General features: G+C 37.2%; 1 protein-coding gene across 1 annotated transcript in view; it reads left to right on the top strand.

Moving 5' to 3' along the window:
• The window catches only part of LOC142334617 (uncharacterized), an 82,517-nt gene that overhangs the window by 32,979 nt on the left and 30,159 nt on the right, over window positions 1-19,379 (top strand). The window contains exons 3-5 of the mRNA XM_075382797.1: window positions 2,368-2,432; window positions 6,952-7,181; window positions 14,234-14,316. Of these exons, the coding sequence (XP_075238912.1) occupies window positions 2,368-2,432; window positions 6,952-7,181; window positions 14,234-14,316 (378 nt within the window). The remainder of the gene's footprint in view (window positions 1-2,367; window positions 2,433-6,951; window positions 7,182-14,233; window positions 14,317-19,379) is intronic.

The raw sequence follows: 19,379 nt of genomic DNA, 5'->3' as shown, positions 1-19,379 counted from the left end.
TTATTTGCATGACAGAATATCACACTAATGGCATTTCCAACTGAAGTCTATAGAACGTTCAATGGATCATGCAAAGTTCCTTGTCAATATTTTATGCTTATGACGACTGTGTTACCATTCTCAGCAAAAATTAATAGAACTTAAAATTTAACTTGTGCTTGTTGTTCTTTTTGCAGTCGTTTAAATCCTTCTAGGTTGTGAAAAATCTCAATGAGTACTCTTGGATAAAAATTGAACCAATTCAATATTTTCATTTCATAGCTAATGGGTTTAATGACTTTCAGATAAACATTTACAAAAATTGAAATGTTTTCTGAACCATTTGATTTTTCCCTGATTTCGACATCATTTAACTTAGTCTCATTTCTGATAAGTATCATCAACTTTTTGCTGAACCAAACCAAAATTTTCCTGATGGTTATAAATTTTGATTGATGTTAAAGGGCTGAGACAATTTGTTTCCATTATAGATTTAATCGAATTACCGATTCTGGTCAATGATTAATGTTTTTTTTTCTTTTTATTGGCGTAGACCCTTTACAATTAGGACCAATCCATAATCAAATGACAATTAAGCGAATGACAAAATTTTTCAATTGGTCATAACATTTATTGGTATTTAAAATCTCATAGTTTTAATGGCTTCAGTCCTGTGGTTTCGTAAAACATATTGCTAAATTTTGCGTTGTCCTTGTTTTTTGTTTTTTTTTTGCAGTCGTATGGCTCAGTCGTCTTGGGAATTTGTCTCACGAATAACAAACTCAGTTTGATTTTTAAAGAGCTCCAATTTGATCTTTGTGTGTTTTTATTTGAAAAATGGTTTTTTTTATTTTCGAAATTATTTGTTTTGAAACAATCAATGGATTTTTTTTCAGTTTGTCAAATTTTAACTTCTTCCTGTCAATGGGCAGTTTAGACTCTTTAAAAACAGGTTGTATCACTTTTTCTAGCGGGTCAACATCCAGTTTTATAGTTTTTTGTTTGCAACTAATGATTTATTCGCGTTGACACTACGCAATTCATTTAAAAACGTTATATTCAGGATATATGTGGATTTCTGAGGTTGTCCTTTGTTTCCTTGCCACAAAAACGAACTAAAGGGGAGGTTCCATTGGCCCTGAAAAAATCGGAATCCAACGTGTTATGTTTTCAGTGAAAAAAATTTATCGTTTTAACGGCTGCGACACTTTTTTTTGTGGTAATTTATTTGATTTTTCGTTCAAAGTTTGCCAGTTTTGTCCTTTATGAGGTCGTATAACATAATCGTATGTCAGGTTGGAATTGGTTTCTTAGAAGCTCTAAATTGACTGGTTTTAGTTGCTTCTTCAAATTTACATCAAGAGGTATAAATGAACCTTTTTATTGATTTCAGCTCATACCTAATGATTTTAATCACGTAGAATAAAATGGTTTTCAAAAATGGAATTTTATTTCTGAACTTCGCTCTTTCTGCATCAATTTATTTGAATTATTACCGTTTGAATTGTCTTAAAACTTTTTAGCAATGTACTGGTAAAATTGTTTAGTTTAGGTGTTGTCTGGTGGCATTTTGATTTTGTTTTTGTTTTCTTTTAAACATAGATCTCGATTTTTGAGTGTAATTAATGTTAGTTTTGTTTGAGTTTTGCTTTAGTCTTGTCACGTAGTATCGTTTTTGGCAGATTTCCTTTAATGCGGCGTTAATTTTTTCATTTAGTGGCTTGTTGAACAGTATTTGACTTTTTGAAAGTTGGTTGTTCCTCATTAGGTTGTTCGTTAAGGCAAAAATGGCGATGAGCGGGGTCGGAACATTATGTTCGAACGCACCTTACCAAGCATCCTTATTTTAGGAAAAAATTGGAAAATCTCTTTTTTGTTGCAAAACTGAAACTTTTCACAAATTTCTGGCAATCTTAGCTCAAATAGTTTGTCTCAACATAAGCAAGTCAAAGTTACAGGGGCTCTTTGTCAAAAAATTTTGATCATTTTTTAAGTTATCAGCATAACGTGATTTCTTTCATTTTTTTCTGAAGAATTATAAATTAGGTGCGAACGCACATTACCGAGCCTCCTTGTTCGTAAGTAATGTCAGTTTCAAGTTATTGAACATGGATCAGTTTCAAATGAATAATTTAATTGACCTATTTTTGTCATTCTTAAATTGAATTTATCCAGTTTATCCTGCAACAAAAAGTTGAAAGATTCTCTTAGGCTTGTGATATTGGAGTTTATTTTGCCGATAACCTTGTTTTTTTTTGAAAAAAAAACGTAAGGCAAAAAATCAACGGAACGCAAAACTGTATTCTTGAAATGTCTTTTGGTACTTTAGTTAAGCCTAGTAAATAATGAGAGACTTTCTCTAACTCCTGCATTGTTTGTTTGTTTCAGAGCCGATTGTAGTGAACGTGAGCATGATCATTGACAACATATTCGATGTCAACGCGACCGATATGGTAAGTTTTATCAAATTATTAGTTAAAAAAATAAACACCTACTAACAGAAAACAGGGGAATTATAAGAATGCAACAAAGGATTTCAAGGCTGATAAATGATAACAGTGTAACTTTTTCTGGCTTTTTCAAAACAATGTGAGTTGTCTTGATGTCATAGTCTTGTTATTGTAACAAAAACTATGAAACTACCATTATTTGCACAATTGTTTTTAATGAAAATTTGCAAAAAAATTAACGCTTTTTTCACATCCTGGTATAAACAATAATTCTGAAAAAAAATCCAAAGATTTATTGTTTAGACAGGTCGAGGGGTTGAAAAAGCCCAAGTGTGGTACTAGTTAATGTCATTTGCTGCTGAAGAATAAAGCGTATTAGAGTATAAAACATAACATCTCCTTAATGGCGGCTAGCGTGATGGTGACACTTTATTTCAGCTCCTCTGAAACAGCTATATCTTTTGGGTTTGGTATGCTACATGCTGATAGTAAGGTTATTAATAACAAATCTTATCGGCTTTCTAATGAGGCATAAAGAAATGGAGTTCACGGTTTCAGATAATTGTTAATGATTTATACGATTTTAATAATATTTAGAACCTAAAATTACGAACTTTGCGTGTAATTATTGTTCAATTCGCTATTCCAAAAACTCGATAATGACAATTTTCATCAATCTTCCATTGAAAATTTAGTGAAAGAAATCATTTAGCTAATTAATGACTTTGACATTATTGTTTTCGTAAAAATTTAATGTTGTCCTTGATTTTTGTTCCTTTGATGTTCGATTGCAAAGACCTAATATCGACCTAATATCGAGTGCACATCCAAGACTTTTTATAGAGGCATCTCATTTATTTCGTGTTTCTTAATTGAGATTCAAGTGCTTATTTTCTGTTGCTTCGGCAATGTTTTCTTTAATCTGGTTAAAATGTTGAGCAGTCCAAAAAGAATTTTGTATTTTTGTTTAGTAGTGGTCGTAGAGGATGACAAAGTTGGGATAGATTGTGTATAAATCTACCAAGGTGATGAAAGAAGCCCATAAATGAACTTCATTTTTCAGATTAGTTGGTGAAGTGAGTTGCTGAATAGCGGTTGTTTTAGTTGCCAATGGAGTTATTCTTGATTGTATGATTCGGTGACCAAGCCATTCAATTTTGTATTTTGCGAATTTACATTTTGCTAAATTGATTCTACGGTTTTCTTCGTCTAACTCTGTGAGGCTTTTTCTAACAAGATGCAAATGATCTTCAATTCGACCTCTATTTAATATTAATATGTCATCTAAGAAACAGAAGATATTAGTAAAGCCGGTTAGTGTGCAATTGACAGCTTTCTGAAATTCGGCCTGCATATCAGTTTGGCAATAGAAGCCTGTTTTGAAGCGGTAAGTGCCGGTCATATCGCCGCTTACTAGATTGAAATTACAATGGCGGGCCGTATCAGCGTGCAAACTGAGTTCACTCTAAGCGTTTTCCAAATCCAGTGTTGCAAAGTACGCTGTCTCTTGCAGCGCGTTTGACAGTGTTTGAAAAAATTGTTTGAAATTTTGAACCTATGTTTGGCATTTGGTAATTGTTTTTATGAATGAATTGTTTAAATTCTTTGAGTCTAAGGCTATTTTGATTGATTGATTTTTTTAAATGGTCAATACAATTGGTGAAATGAAGAATTGATCTGATCTGTTTTACAACTTTTCAATATGTCCTTCATTTAATATTTTTTCAAGTTCGATTTTAAGTTAGGGTTGTAAATGAATTGGTAATTTTCTTTCTTTTTGATGATTTTCTTGAGAGCTGCTGTGAAGTTTTGGATTTACTGTATGATGTTTTGATTTTCCAATTCGTGTTATTAATTCTGGGAATTCTTTCGCTGTTGACTGGTCTATGGTACATGGGGGTTCATCCTTATTCCTAGTTGATCTAACAAATCACGTCCTAAGAAAAGTCAGAATCCGTCAGCAACAAGTGATTTTTGCTTTTGGAAACTGCCAATCGTTAAATGTAACGGCTGTTTTCAATTTTCCTAGGGTTTCCACAGTGTCATTTGAGGAGGACTTAAGTTCAAGTGGTTTTTTCTCTGACCATTTGATTTGAATACAATTAAACGTTATATGTTTAGCCAGTGACAAGTTAATGACTGTACATCCACTGCCTGGTTCGTGTAACAAATTACAGTCTGCGTTTTATATTCGTATTATATAAGTTTTGCGGTGCAATTATGGTAGAAGTATTTTGTTCTATCACTGTGACGTAGTTATTTTTACAAAAAATCATATTCAGAAATGTATTGTTTGTTGTAGTTAATGAAATTTAGATTTTGGTTTATCGAAATTATCTATTGTTTCGGTTTTTTTAACGTTATATATGCGTTTATCTTGCTGTGTTTTTTGTGAATGTTTTGTTTTTTCCGACTTTTACTTTTGCCATTTGGTTTAAAAAGCAACAGTTGTTACATTTGTTACCCAGAACGCGATAAACCTGGCAGTGTGTGGATGTCCAGTTTTGCACACAGTTCTGACAAAAGCCATTTGCTCGCGATTGAAAGTGTTTCTGTTACGCTGTTGTGCACAGGTATTCGCGCAGAGAAATCGAGTGAACTCTTGTATCGCATTTACGCCGTTGTTGTTGGATGATGTTCTCTGTTGATTCTTGTTGCTCATTTCAATGGTGATAGCGATGCTGAGTGCTCGTTCAGGTTCATATGTATTGTATCTATCAAAATTTGCGTTGTATGTTGTTTAGCATGTTTGTGGTGAAACTATCCCGAATTATAGCTTTTTCGTGGTCTGCGAAGTCGCAATTTTCTGCGGGTTCCCTAAAATTAGTGTAAAATTGCTCCATTGTCTCCGCTTTCATTTGTTTCTTTTTCGCAGAAAACGCAGCGATCGGATGTGATATTACGAGGACGAATGAAGGAGGTTTCTAACCTTTCCCACAATTTCAAGGTCGTGAAATCATATATTTTGTCATGAAGAAATTTCTGTGTCAGAGGACAAACGGCCCTCAGTACCGATGATGAGCGTGAGAAGGGAGACGCATTTCTGATCTCATAGTGTCCACGGTCGTTTGCCACATATTATGCTTGCCTTTGATATTTTCTGACACTTTAAATCCCATTGGAATTGGAGTTGGCTTTTTCGGATTTGCCGTTCCCGTTCTGTCTTCTCTGTAGCATCCTCAATTGCTGTTTCGTACTTGGGCTCGTGTGGTAGTTTAAGTCGAGTTGGTTTCGGCTCGAGTTAGGTGTGCTGTGTTATGTTTTCTCGAGCCAAGATGGCCAACTTGACCTGAATTTTCCATTTCTCCCATCTCATGGGGGGATCTGTCGTCACCCTCTCCTGAAAAGTTTTAAAAGACAAAGTTGTTTTTCAAGATTCGCGAGCTGGCTGCGCCATGTCCTGTAGAATTTCTGCTCTGTAGAAATTGTTGAATTGCTGCGTGAAATTAGACTTTTTGGTAAGCCAAAGAGATTATTGTTTTAGCGGTGCGAAATAACTCTGAATGTTGTTTGACTGAATTGTTTTAATTCGGAGACAACTTTCAATTTGTATTCGCTCGGCGAATGCTGGTTTTAAACTTAGAATATTGATTCGTTTGGCGAAAGACTTTGATTTCAAATGCGTTGGAGTTTATTGGCTGAGCAGAAACTAGCTGAAAAGGAAAAAAAAAACAACGTGCATAGACTTAGGATCACTGAATTATGTAAACAAATTTGATGAAATGTGAAGAAATATAATTTGATCTTGAAATGAAATGAAATGAAAATAAAAAGAACTGAAAATGAACTAGATTAAAATTAGGAAAATTTAATAAATTATCGCCACAAATGATTGTACAATTTTTCAATATATATCACACGTGTTTGTTGTTTTTCTCTCTTCACTTAGTAATCAAAATTAGACAATTCGTTGTCTCTATCGGTTATGCGACCAGTTTATTTTGTATGCGTAACGTCATCTCTGCCCAAATGTCGATATAGGTGAATTATGTGACAAAATTGGCTTACTTCAATCGAACAATTGATTTCGTCACTCACTTCATGTAGTCTAAACAGTAAAAACATTCAACAGTTGAAGATCAAGAGATGGCATTGTTTTTCTGTATTTTTTTTTACTAATTACTATATTCTTAAAAGTTTTCCCTCATGTGACATTCAAAAACTACACTCCAAATCTGACCTTTACCATTCTAGAAAAGAACAAGTAGTCAATTTTTCCATCCTTTCTTTGCTGATTTGACAACCAGTGAATGTCAAGGAAGTCTATCGCGTCTATCTTCTGTTTAAAATGTACCGTTAATTTTCAATCTCATTCCAAAATAATAAACAACACTTTAGAGTTTTTCTTCTTTTTGTACGCTCTATGGCATCATCTCCCCTCCCATTGGGTGAGCCATGTATTGCGGGTACGTCTCCCGTCTTGTTGGGCGACAAACGAATTGAGACGTCCCCCCCCCCCCCTATAAACGAAAATCTCAAATTTAGTAGCATATGACAATATAATGTGTTGATGTTTGTTCAGAGTTTTAAACTGCAGTTCTCCTTTCTGCAAAAGTGGCAGGATGCGCGGTTGGAGTACGTTGCCTACGACAACTCCTACGTACCAATAACCCTAACTGCTGGCTACGCAAGGAGGATATGGGTGCCTGACTCGTTCTTCGCCAACAGCAAGACCAGCTGGAACCACACTAACACTCGACCCAACTCCTACATAAAAGTGTACCCCAATGGAACCATACTTTACAACATGAGGTATACTGTCGTAATGCTGCTCTGATAAGTTACATACCCAATTTTACGGTTGCGGAAAGAAACCCCCACGGAAAAAACCCCACTTCGTTTTAGATAGGAAATAAACCCCCACGGAAATAAACCCCCACGGAAATAAGCCCCCACGGAAATAAACCCCCACGGAAATAAACCCCCCACTTTACTATTAAAGAGCTGCGCATTTAGCGCGTTTGGCCATGCCTCGCGGGCCATGGCCATGCCTCAGCGGCCCGTGGGACTTGATATGAAACTATCACAACCGAACAAATTATGACGACCGAAATTGAATTTTAAAATGGGGGTTTATTTCCGTGGGGGTTTATTTCCGTGGGGGTTTATTTCCGTGGGGGTTTATTTCCGTGGGGGTTTATTTCCGTGGGGGTTTATTTCCGTGGGGGTTTAATTCCTATCAAAAGTTAGGTGCGGGTTTTTTTCCGTGGGGTTTTTTTTTTCCTAGACCCCCAATTTTTTTATCACACCACAATTAACGAGCCAAAATTCATCATAGCCTGTCATCTCAATTAGATAACTGTAAAATTTTCAACCTCAGCAACTTCAAAGAAAGTGTTAGAATATCGATCAAACTATAGTCTTAAATTTAGTGAGAATTAGAAAGAAAGTTTGACTTACCAGATTAGAAAGACAAGCAATATGACTTCGATCAAAGAAATTATATAAATGAATCGTCAAGAAATGGTGCTGAGAATCAATATTCGGTTCAAATTGGTGAATCTAGATAACTAATATTAGAGTTAGATTAAGTGATGCAAAATCTTCCCAGCATGTATTAAATGATGATGATATCTCCGGAAGTGTGAATGAATTCTTAGAAAAGTGCAAATGCATTCCATTTATGGTTTCCTTTGCGACTGATTTGCAGAAGCAAACCATATTGGGTAACCCTTGCGACCCCCACTATAAATCACGGTGCTAGGATTAGTTTTGTATCTTGACTTTTTCACACTGATAATGGGTATATATACAGCTGATTTTTGAGTCCTTTTTCATCCCCAAATTCAAATCACCATCTTGATCTAATAATCAGATCTCTCCTGTAAATCTCTAAATTCTACTGTAAAATATCATTTTGTTATTCTGTCATTTTTGAGAAATTAATTCTTTTACTTTGTTAAAAACGCTTTTTATTCCGCTTGCGAAAGTCCATAACCCAACAGGTTATGGGCCCAGCAATTTTCTAAGTCATAAAATTAATTTCCAAAACAAAACTAATTTGTTGTTGACAGTCATAATCCTTTTCTGCTTAGTGCCTTTTCTTTTCACAACTGTTTTGCCTGCTCAAACTTCAATGGATCAACAGACAGTGAAGCTGCTGACCTACACAGGAAAGGCACAGGACTTTCCAATCTGGAGCACAAGATTTGTGGCGATGATGCAGACGAAGGGAATCTACAAATCACTACTGGGGACAGAGGAGCAACCCAATGAGCCTGCGCCACTGGCCAATGGGGCAACCAATGATAAAAAGAAGAACCACAAGGTGCTGAAGGATGCATATGAGAAGGAAGTTGCAGTTATCAAGGAGAAACGGAACAATGTGTGGTGTCATCTGGCACTGACTCTAGATGCAACAACCCTCATGCTGATGAGACATGACTGTGTGGGAGATGACGGCATTGGAGATGGTGCAAAGGCTTGGAAGCTTTTGCAAGAGAGATTTCAGAGTGTGGAGACGCCGACAGTGGTGATTTTAGTGGCACAGCTTGCTCGACTGCAGCTCGAGGATTCTGAGGATTTGGACAGCTTCTTCATCAGAGGACAGGAGTTGCTCACAGGGCTACAAGAAGCAGGGGAAGCAGTCTCAGAGACCCTCTTCAACGCCTTGGTCCTCAATGGTCTGCCAATGAGGTATGAAAGTTTTGTTATACAGGAAAGCTTCAACCCGGCAACGAATTTGACAGAGTTGAGGAAAAGGCTGCAGAACATTCATGAGAGCACGGTGCACAGACACAAGGGACAAAGTGGTTCAGTGGCACTGGCAGTGAAGCGTGACTTCAAGAAGGGACCCAAGAAAGGAAACTGCTTTGTGTGTGGGATCCCTGGACACTTTGCCAAGGACTGCAGGAAGAAGGAGACAGCACAATGCAGAAAGTGTGGTGAGAAGGGTCACCTAGACAGGGCAAGCAAGAGACAAAGAGATGGAGGCAAACATGAGTCAGTGGCAATGGGTCGAACATTGGCTACACCAGACGAGGAATGCTGGGCAGCTCTTACCCAGTGGAAGACAGCAGGTATGCTAGTGGACAGTGGTTGCACAGATCACATAGTGACGAACATCGATGCGTTCCTGGACTTTGTTCCCATTCAATCAGTGGTCAGAAATCCCAACGGAGAGGCTTCCAGAGTGGTGGGCAGAGGTTGTGTGAGGATCAGCATACCCTCAAACAAAGGGGAATTCCAATGCGAACTCAAAAATGTTCTGTGTGTGCCGGACTATTCTTCAAACCTCCTATCAGTCTCAAGATGCACGGAGTGGGGACATAGCTTCACTTTCGAGAGAGGAAACAGCTGCATGAAACTCCAGAAGGGAACTCGGGTAAAACTAACACAAGAAAATAATTTGTTTTACTTACCCTGCAGCGTTCTAGAATTCAAGATGAGTTCCAACAGCGTAAAACTTGACAGTGCAAGGAAGTGGCACAGACGATTGGGTCCTTTGAATCAAGCGGATGTGGTCAGGAATGCACCAGAGACAGTGGGGGAACTCGATGATGTATGCAATGTGTGTGCATTGGCCAAGATCACAAAGACTCCAGTACCAAGAGTGGCAGTGACCCAAGCAGAAGAGAAGCTGGAGAGGGTGTTCACAGACGTGATGGGACCTTTCAGAGTAGAGTCACTGTCAGGGTTCCGGTTCTGCATATTGTTTGCAGACCAGTACACGAAGTTTGTGTTTGTGGACTTGCTTAAGGCAAAGAGTGAAGCACTGGCCAGCCTGAAGAGATTTGTTCTCAGTGTGGGGACGCCCAAGAAGCTGAGGCAAGACAATGCGAAGGAGTTTCTCTCAGAGCAGTTCAAGACGTACTGCTTAGATGCAGGCATTCTACAGGAAAAGACCATACCAGAGACGCCACAACACAATGGGTTAGCTGAGAGGTGCAACAGGACACTGCTGGAGATGGCAAGATGATGATGTGCGGAGCAGCAATTCTTCACGCAGCAAAGATCAGAAACTTGGTTGTGAGACGAGGAGAAGAACAATGCCCAGCAGAGCTGATGAGAGGTATAAAACCTAAGCTTTGAATTAGTAAATTATCTATTTTTGGTTGCACAGTCTTCATGAGGAAGAGGGACGGAGAAGTCAGCAAACTTGAACCCAAGGCACTGGAAGGAAAGTTTGTGGGTTACACTGAAGGAGAAAACGGATACCTGGTGTACATACCCAACACACGTAAGGTGATGGCAGTTCGAGATGTGATCATCAAGGAGTCTGAAGTGGGCTCAATCCCTGACAACAAAGAAACGGCTGACCTACTAGATGATGGGTCGGAACTGGGAATCTGGCACCCAGATGATGGTCATCAAGATGATGACAACAGAGAACGACAGGACACATCTACTGCAATAAAGGAGGAGTGGCATGACGCAGGGAGCGTGAATACTCAAGAAACAACACTGAGACAAGAGGCCTCGGATGTTGGAGAAACAGCACTAGATGAAGGATCTACTGCAACAAGAGGGAGTCACAGAGACTCAGAGTCCCTGGAAGACAGTGACACAGAAGACTTCTCACAGTTAGAGACAGTTGGCTTCAATGAAGATGCACTGGAACACGCGGACAGAGCAGAGCCCAGACGAGGGACACGAGCAAGGAATGTTCCGCAATTTTTTGGAGAAGTCAGGACCCATCTTGCTGTGACTGAGGGCGACTATGTGGAACCCAAAACAGTCTACGAAGCCAAGCAAGGTGACGATTGGGACCAGTGGCACCGGGCAATGAAGGACGAGGTCAAGGCACTACAAGACAACGAGACTTGGAATCTAGTGAGACCACCCACAAACAGGGACGTCATACCGGGCAAATGGGTCTACAAAGTGAAATTGGGACCCAGTGGTCAAGTGGAAAAATACAAAGCGCGCTATGTGGCAAAAGGCTTCAAACAAATGGAAGGACTGGACTACTTTGAGACTTTTGCGCCTACCTGTAAGCCAGAGACATTCAGGATTCTACTTCAGCTATCAGCGAAGCAGGGCCATGTGATGCACCAATTTGATGTCAAGACTGCTTTCCTGCACTCACCAATCGAGGAAGAACTGTATCTGGAACAGCCACAGGAGTTTGTAAAACGCGGATCAGATGGGGAGAAGTTAGTATGTCGACTAAAAAAAATCAATTTATTGTTTGAGACAGGCTGCTAACAACTGGTACAAAGAGCTGGCAAACTTCCTACTGAGAAAGGGGTTCACCAGAAGCAGGAACGATCACTGCTTGTTTGCAAGATCAGAGGCAGAGGATCACACCTTCATCTTGGTCTGGGTTGACGACATCATAGTAGCATCAAGAAGTATGACAGTGGTCTCTGATGTCAAGAAGGCACTAGAAGCAACCTTTCACATGGAAGACAGAGGGAGACTACACTGGTTTCTGGGTCTTAGAATCAGACGAGAAGAGGGCAAAGTCACAGTCGACCAAGAACGCTACATAGAAACAATGCTTGAGCGGTTTCAAATGGATCAATGCAAACCCTCAAGAACTCCAGCTGATTTGAATTTGAAACTTCAGACAGCACAGAACGGAGACGAAGAAGTGGACCAGAGGATCTACAGAAGCTTGGTTGGATCACTTCTGTATCTGGCCAAACAGACGAGGCCAGACATCATGTTCACAGTCAACATTCTGTCCAGACACATGAATGCACCTACCAATCAACACTGGATGTACGGAAAACGACTTCTGCGATATCTCCAAGGTTCAAAAGGTTTAAAACTTACTTACACAAAAGAGGCTAGTTATGATTTAGTGGGGGAAGGTGATGCAGACTGGTCTGGAGACGTGAACGACAGAAAATCAACAACGGGCTATTACTTCAAGCTCAACGGACGTGGCGCAGCACTCAGCTGGGGTGTCAAGAAGCAGGCCACAGTTGCTCTTTCTTCATCAGAAGCAGAATATCAGGGCATGGCAGCAGCAGTTCAGGAAGCACTCTACCTGAAACAACTTCTAGAGGATTTTGGCATCCAACAGAAACGTCCAATAGCAATTGGAGAAGATAACCAAAGTTGTATCAGACTTTGCCAAAACCCAGTCATGCACAAAAGGAGCAAGCACATCGAAACAAAGTTTCACTTCATCTGGGACAAGACGGAGGATGGGACTATTTCAATTCATTACGTCCCTACAGACAAAATGGCAGTGGACATCTTCACAAAGTCCTTACCCGTTTCGAAAGTGGAAACATTCAGAGCAGTTTTGATGGGAGCAGACTCTACGCAATCAGCTCAAGTCTGAGTGGGGGTGTTAGAATATCGATCAAACTATAGTCTTAAACTTAGTGAGAATTAGAAAGAAAGTTTGACTTGCCAGATTAGAAAGACAAGCAATATGACTTCGATCAAAGAAATTATATAAATGAATCGTCAAGAAATGGTGCTGAGAATCAATATTCGGTTCAAATTGGTGAATCTAGATAACTAATATTAGAGTTAGATTAAGTGATGTAAAATCTTCCCAGCATGTATTAAATGATGATGATATCTCCGGAAGTGTGAATGAATTCTTAGAAAAGTGCAAATGCATTCCATTTATGGTTCCCTTTGCGACTGATTTGCAGAAGCAAACCATATTGGGTAACCCTTGTGACCCCCACTATAAATCACGGTGCTAGGATTAGTTTTGTATCTTGACTTTTTCACACTGATAATGGGTATATATATATAGCTGATTTTTGAGTCCTTTTTCATCCCCAAATTCAAATCACCATCTTGATCTAATAATCAGATCTCTCCTGTAAATCTCTAAATTCTACTGTAAAATATCATTTTGTTATTCTCTCATTTTTGAGAAATTAATTCTTTTACTTAGTTAAAAACGCTTTTTATTCCGCTTGCGAAAGTCCATAACCCAACAGAAAGCAATTTTCTACTGCTCACAATCGAGGGTCTGCCTCGACAAAATTGTTGCAGATGATGACCTATCTTTTTTTTAAAAAATTGACAGCTGTTATTTAAACCATTGGTGATCAAATGTTATTAAAAAATTTACATTGCGAAAAATTATTCTGCCGTAAGAACATTCTATCAAAAGATATAATGTTTACTCTAAAATTCAAATCTTGGACAAGAGAAATTTTGCGGCATCTAATGCCATTCCAAGTGTCAACACTGAGCAATTCCTAACTTGATTCATGTGTGGACCCTAATTTCGTTTATTGAGAACACAAAACATGTAATTTTTTATTCCTTTAAATTCTTCTGAAGTTCCTGACCAAGGCTTCCAAGTCTCAATTAAGTTTCTTGGGTAAAATTAATAGCAGAAATCTGATAAACTGTCTAAATTGGTCCTGGAATATCAATATGAAAGACACCTCAAAGTTCTTTTTGACCTTTGAACCACTGCTCTTAACCTCTGGCTCGATGATTTGCTAAATCTCTTTTTTATGGTTATTCTTCTCCACCCGCAAAGATCATTTCTCATGCAACGTATAGCATTTTTGTCCGGAATCAACTTTTTTCCCGTTAAGATCTTGTAAGTTGTTCTTTTCTCAGCTGTCTTCGGTCACAGTTGACCGCGTATTAAATTTTACTTTTTGAACAGACTAGTGTTGAAATTAATACCTCAATTTGCAATTAAACTTGTGCATCATTTATTGACCGACTTGGGTTTTGTTCGTATTTCGTCATTTGTTTCTTCCCCACACCTTGATTGAGATGGGATTGGAATTTACCGGCAAATGCAAAATTTTTTAAAAAAGTTAAATTATTTTAAATCAAATTTGTGATCAAAAGTGATTTACAGCAATTCATCTTCAGTTTTTAAAAATTCTGACTAAGCTGAGCATATTGTGTGTTTGCTTCAGGGTGACAGTGAAATGCCATTGCAAGATGGACCTACAGTACTTCCCCATGGACATTCAAAAGTGCCGTCTACACATTGAGAGCTGTTAGTCAACCTAAGCCATTGTTTTGTCGTAATTTTTTCTTCATTTAAAATACGGCCATTCATTTGTCCTGAATATCTTGCAGGCTCATCCGGGATGCTCGCAAAAACTGTCCATCTTACAAGAGTCTTGCAAAACCCGCTATAGAGGCTATATAGCAAAACTTTTGCAAAACACACACATACACACACACACACTCACACACACACAAATAAACACACACACACACACACACGTGCGCGCGCTCACACAGTCACACACACACACAAGCCCACGAACACATAAACAAATGTTAGTTCAAAATATGCTCGAAAATAAACCTGAAAAGTACTGAAAGGTCGAATTTAAGGACAGTCTGTTTGCACCCACCAAAATATTTACTTTTTTGTACTTAGAGATCCCATATTTTAGTCATAATATATTGCCGGCAATGGTACAAGAATGGATGGATTTTTGTTACCGGCTGTCAAAAATATTACTGCTATAAAGCGAATCTTATGAAGGATAAGCGCAAAATTAGTAAAAATACACTTCTTTATTTGTCTGCTTACCTAAGCAAATTTGAAGTACTGTAAATGTGTTAATTTCAAAAGCTCACTGCATCAATAAACTGTAAACACCGTTTGTGCACAATTGTATTAAATGCAAACATTTTGCTATTATATGTGTAAGTGTGCAATTGGACATGGGGCGCAAAGGAGAAAAAAAATTGCTTTTAATCAATATTCATTCGTGATAAATTAATTTTCTTTTCTTTGTGATAAGAATCGGTTAGTTTTCCTTAAAAAATTCTATTGTTTTCGATCAAAACTTCGGGATCAAACCTGCAGACACCAAGGGTTAAACTTCAGACGCACAAGTTAAAAAATTAATTGGCGGAAAAAAATCATATTCAAAAATGTCACTGAACTGTTAGATCAATTATTTTGGTGACAAGCAGACCATACCTTTTTAACATCAAGTTTTATACAGCGTGTTCTAGCAGAAGAATAACTACGGTCAATCATATAGGAGAAGATACGCATCTAAATAGATATCTATTCAATTTTATATTTTTCATTTAATTCTGGGGGCCAGTCTCAACATTATGCGTAAACGAGTGAACTCGCATTACTGGTCTTTAACAAACATATGTAAATTTTTCATTCCCTATTGACTCTGTCTGATTTAAAAAATCAGTTATTTTATTAATTAACTTACACTACGTCAAGAAATACTAGTTTTATTGATTATAAGTTTTGGTATAAATACTTATAAAGGAAGGCAAACATTGGCCAAGATTTTTTTCAAAATTTTTAGTATTACTTCGGTCTTCACTGTATTCAAAGTATGCTAAAAACAACACAATAGCTAACTGCAGCAAATAATGTTTACCTATATGTAGCTCATGGGCCAAAAATTTAACAAAGAATTATCAGGTTTCATTTGCTCATTTCAAATATAGGGCCATAGTTAGTTTTCTGATATTTTTGTCGTGATCCTTAGTTTGTTGCATTCCTGATTCCTTTCCTTTAGAATTTTGTACTGACATTGAAAACTTGAAAATTTTTCCCATTTAATTTCAGAATTGCCTTTTACTTGCATTAGAGACAATTCCCAGCAGCTGGGCTTTAGCGGAAATTATCTGATTTCTAATTCTTGAACAAAAAGAGCAAAAGGAACAAATATTTCCTCTATAATTTTGTTGAAGTTCTAATATATGCCATTCACTTTATGCTTTTTTTACTGTTCAAAGTACATGCAAAAGCAAATCCGCTTGATACTTTCCCGAGTTGATCTGTGGTTCGAAAGTGTTCACTTTCAGTGGAGATCAATATCAAAAGTTTTTTTCAAGAGCAATATCGCAGATTTAGTTGAAAGATACATAGGCATGGTTTGTAATTGCTCACACATACGAGCGCACGCAATTGCACACCATGCACACTTTTTATTTCTCAACTTATCACACAGATGCACAAAAAGTCAACCACACAAACAAAGACATTCACACGTACACACACGCACACATACACAACCGCCAAAACAAACTAACGCACGCATATAATGACACGGGAACAAAACGTTTTTAATTTCTTCTAATTTTTTGTTGAGCAAGAAATGTGTGAGGAGTAAATTGCAAAAAAGAGTCACGTAAAGCAGAAAATTTGGCTATTTTCGCCTTAGTGTTTTCCTCGTTTATTATATAGTAGTTTAAAATAGTGAGCGTTGTTCGTAATTGGAATCAATGTTTTTGATTTCTTTACGGGCCACTTTATTTAACTACAATCCAGAAATAGATTTGATCCTAAGATTAAGCATACGTACAATTCGAAAACAAAAGATGCATTTAAGAACTGTTTTGTTTGAGATTATGGATCAGTTAAATAGCCAAAAGATGCAATACGAAAAAAATGTTCTGAGGTTTTTTTGTTGATATTGACATGTTAAAACTATACATTTGTTGAAAGCTATGTTGTTATGGCTAAAGAAGCTGTTAAAGACTACGAATTTGGTCTCTTTTTCTGCGAATATGTATTTCTTATTTGGCAGTTTTACTGATTACGGATAGGAGCAGGTTTCAACTTCGTTTTCAAAGTTTATGATCGATTAATATTTGGACAGGACGATACTCTTGACACTATCTTTCAGCTGAGCAGCGTCAGAAAACTTATTAGAACTTAGAATATCTAGTTATTTTTGCCAACTTCTAAAGCAAAAAAATCTCGAAAATAGTCGTGATTAGAGTTCCAAATAGTTACAATTTTTGCAGAAAATTGTAAAATTTTCTCTCCATTAGTATCTAATCGAATTGTGTTGAACTTAAAACATTGTTCTAACGCAAAAATGGAAGATTTTTCAAATCAAATTACTCTTATATTTTAGCATCTTTTTTATCGAAAAAATCACTCTCTTTTAGAAAAAGAATTTTTCTATTTTTTCTTTAAAATTCATCGTTTTTTATTTTTCCCGAATTACTGCAACTTTTAGCATTGGTGCAGTGACAGAAAACAAATTTATGTAACAAAAGTTATGTAGTACAAAATACTTGCTTCATTTGAACCAAAAAACCTCTCACTTTTACTGGAAATTTTAGTTAAAAAATTTTTATCATGAATTCAGACGCAGTTAGAAAAATTGAATGTTTTTATTATGCTCAGACAGCCATTTATATCAAATTGGAACCTGCTTCTATCTCAATGGAACGACGTTTAAGTAATCAAATATTGAACTTCATTTCATTGCGATAAAGAGTTGTTAGATGAATTGTTTAGACAGTTTAACAATTGTTAACACCGTCGGAGTCCAGAAGCTTCAATTTCCTTCGAACTCTCATGTCACTGCCACTATAATTGTCTTCTTTTTTGTTTTCTTTTGAAATACTTTCTTCCTGAATTCTTTTCTTTGGGAAACAAATTCGAAGTTGGCATATTATCATCCAATCAATGTCCGATAGATGGGCTAATTTCAGGCAAAATTAACAAACAAATTTTTTAGTGATTTGTAATACTCTAGGTTGATTTATTGCATGCTCGCTTTCTTCTTGGATTATTTTCAATCTCTGCAGATTAAAATTATGAAAAATTCATTTTTTGGTTTACATTTCACCCAAAAATGTTACAATCAAAATGACGTACTCTGTAAATTACATAAACATGGTAAAAAGACAAAAATACATAATGGAATAGATTTGCCTATCTTGCTTGGTCTAAAATGCAAACAGAAATGGACAACAATGAAAAATTTCCTCAATGGAATTCCGAATTCAAAACTTCCACTTTTTTCGCTAAAACGTGCTTAATTTGCGTACTTTTTCGGAAATCAGTGCAGTTTTTTTTTTTATAGAAATGAGAAATTTACGCTTACAAGTATACGGAAATCGGATCAGAGTTACGGACGCTGGAGAATCTGCTCGTGTAAAATTATGTATAATTCTGCGTGCTAATGTACAATTTTTTGTGGTTTTCTTTTCTCAAAAACAACTGTTCGCCAGTTTTCTAATTCAGTTTACGACGCTCTAATTGTTATTTTTCACTTCATAGAGATTAGCTAATTGGAGGCAGTTTTTAAATTTAAATGAAGTTGTAGCAAACAGTTTTTCCAAACATAATTTAAAAAAATAATTGCAGAACCTTTGCAAAAATGCTTTTAATTACAGCTTGAAAGCCTTTAAAATTTGTCCAATTTTCATAGTTCTGCTGTAGTTTTCTATGATTTATTTGCAGTTCAGTGCAGCTTTTCAAGTTTCTGATACGGATGGATGAATTTTGATGATAAAACGTGACCTCGCAATTTAGTTGATGGTATTTTGAGGATGTTTTCACGCTTTGCAAAGGAAGTTAAAGGGACGATGCGTAACACAATTTTGTAGCTGATTAAATGCACCTTTTGTTCTAATCCCCTTTATTCGTCTTGCCCTTCTGGGTCATACACGCACACATGCTTACCATGCAGCTGGTTATCGCTGAATTGGACGACAGTGGGTTTAGCCGACAACCAACAAATGAGCTTTTAAGCTGACAACCCGATCCCACATCAAATGTAATGGTGTATGAACTAGTGATATTTTGACCAATCAGATTTGCCGACCAAAAAGAATTAATCGATTGGCAAATTTATCGTTTTGTGCTTGTCGACTATACCCTCTGTCGGTCAATATTCCTAGCACCCATGCAGCTACTCTGCTCTACTCGCGAACAATATCTGCTGATGACGTAATAAAACACTATTTAGCCTTTAATGTTGCTCTATGTAATATACAGCTTTTCCTCCAGAGCTCCTTTTTTCCGGTTTTTTGTATAAATTGATTTTTGCTTTGAAACGGTACTAAGACTCAATTTAGGAAGTGACCATACAGCGAATTTTGTTAAAAGTGCCGAAAGTGCAACTGGCCGAACATTGTTTTAATCTGAAAAAAATATAGTTTGTGCGAAGTTGATCTATTTAACCCCCCCCCCCCGGTACCCAGCAGACTTTTTCCACAATTTCTACCAGCTAAATGACTCCGAATGTGTTTACAAATGACCACAGTTGAAACCAGCTAATATCTATCTAAGCATGAGCGCAAAAGTGGACCGCATTTTTTGAC

The sequence above is a fragment of the Convolutriloba macropyga genome, chromosome 2, assembly GCF_964194025.1.
Source record: "Convolutriloba macropyga chromosome 2, txConMacr16.3, whole genome shotgun sequence".
Taxonomy (NCBI): Eukaryota; Metazoa; Xenacoelomorpha; order Acoela; family Convolutidae; genus Convolutriloba; species Convolutriloba macropyga.
Note: the sequence above shows the minus strand (reverse complement) of the source record. Positions and strands in the feature narration are given on the sequence as shown.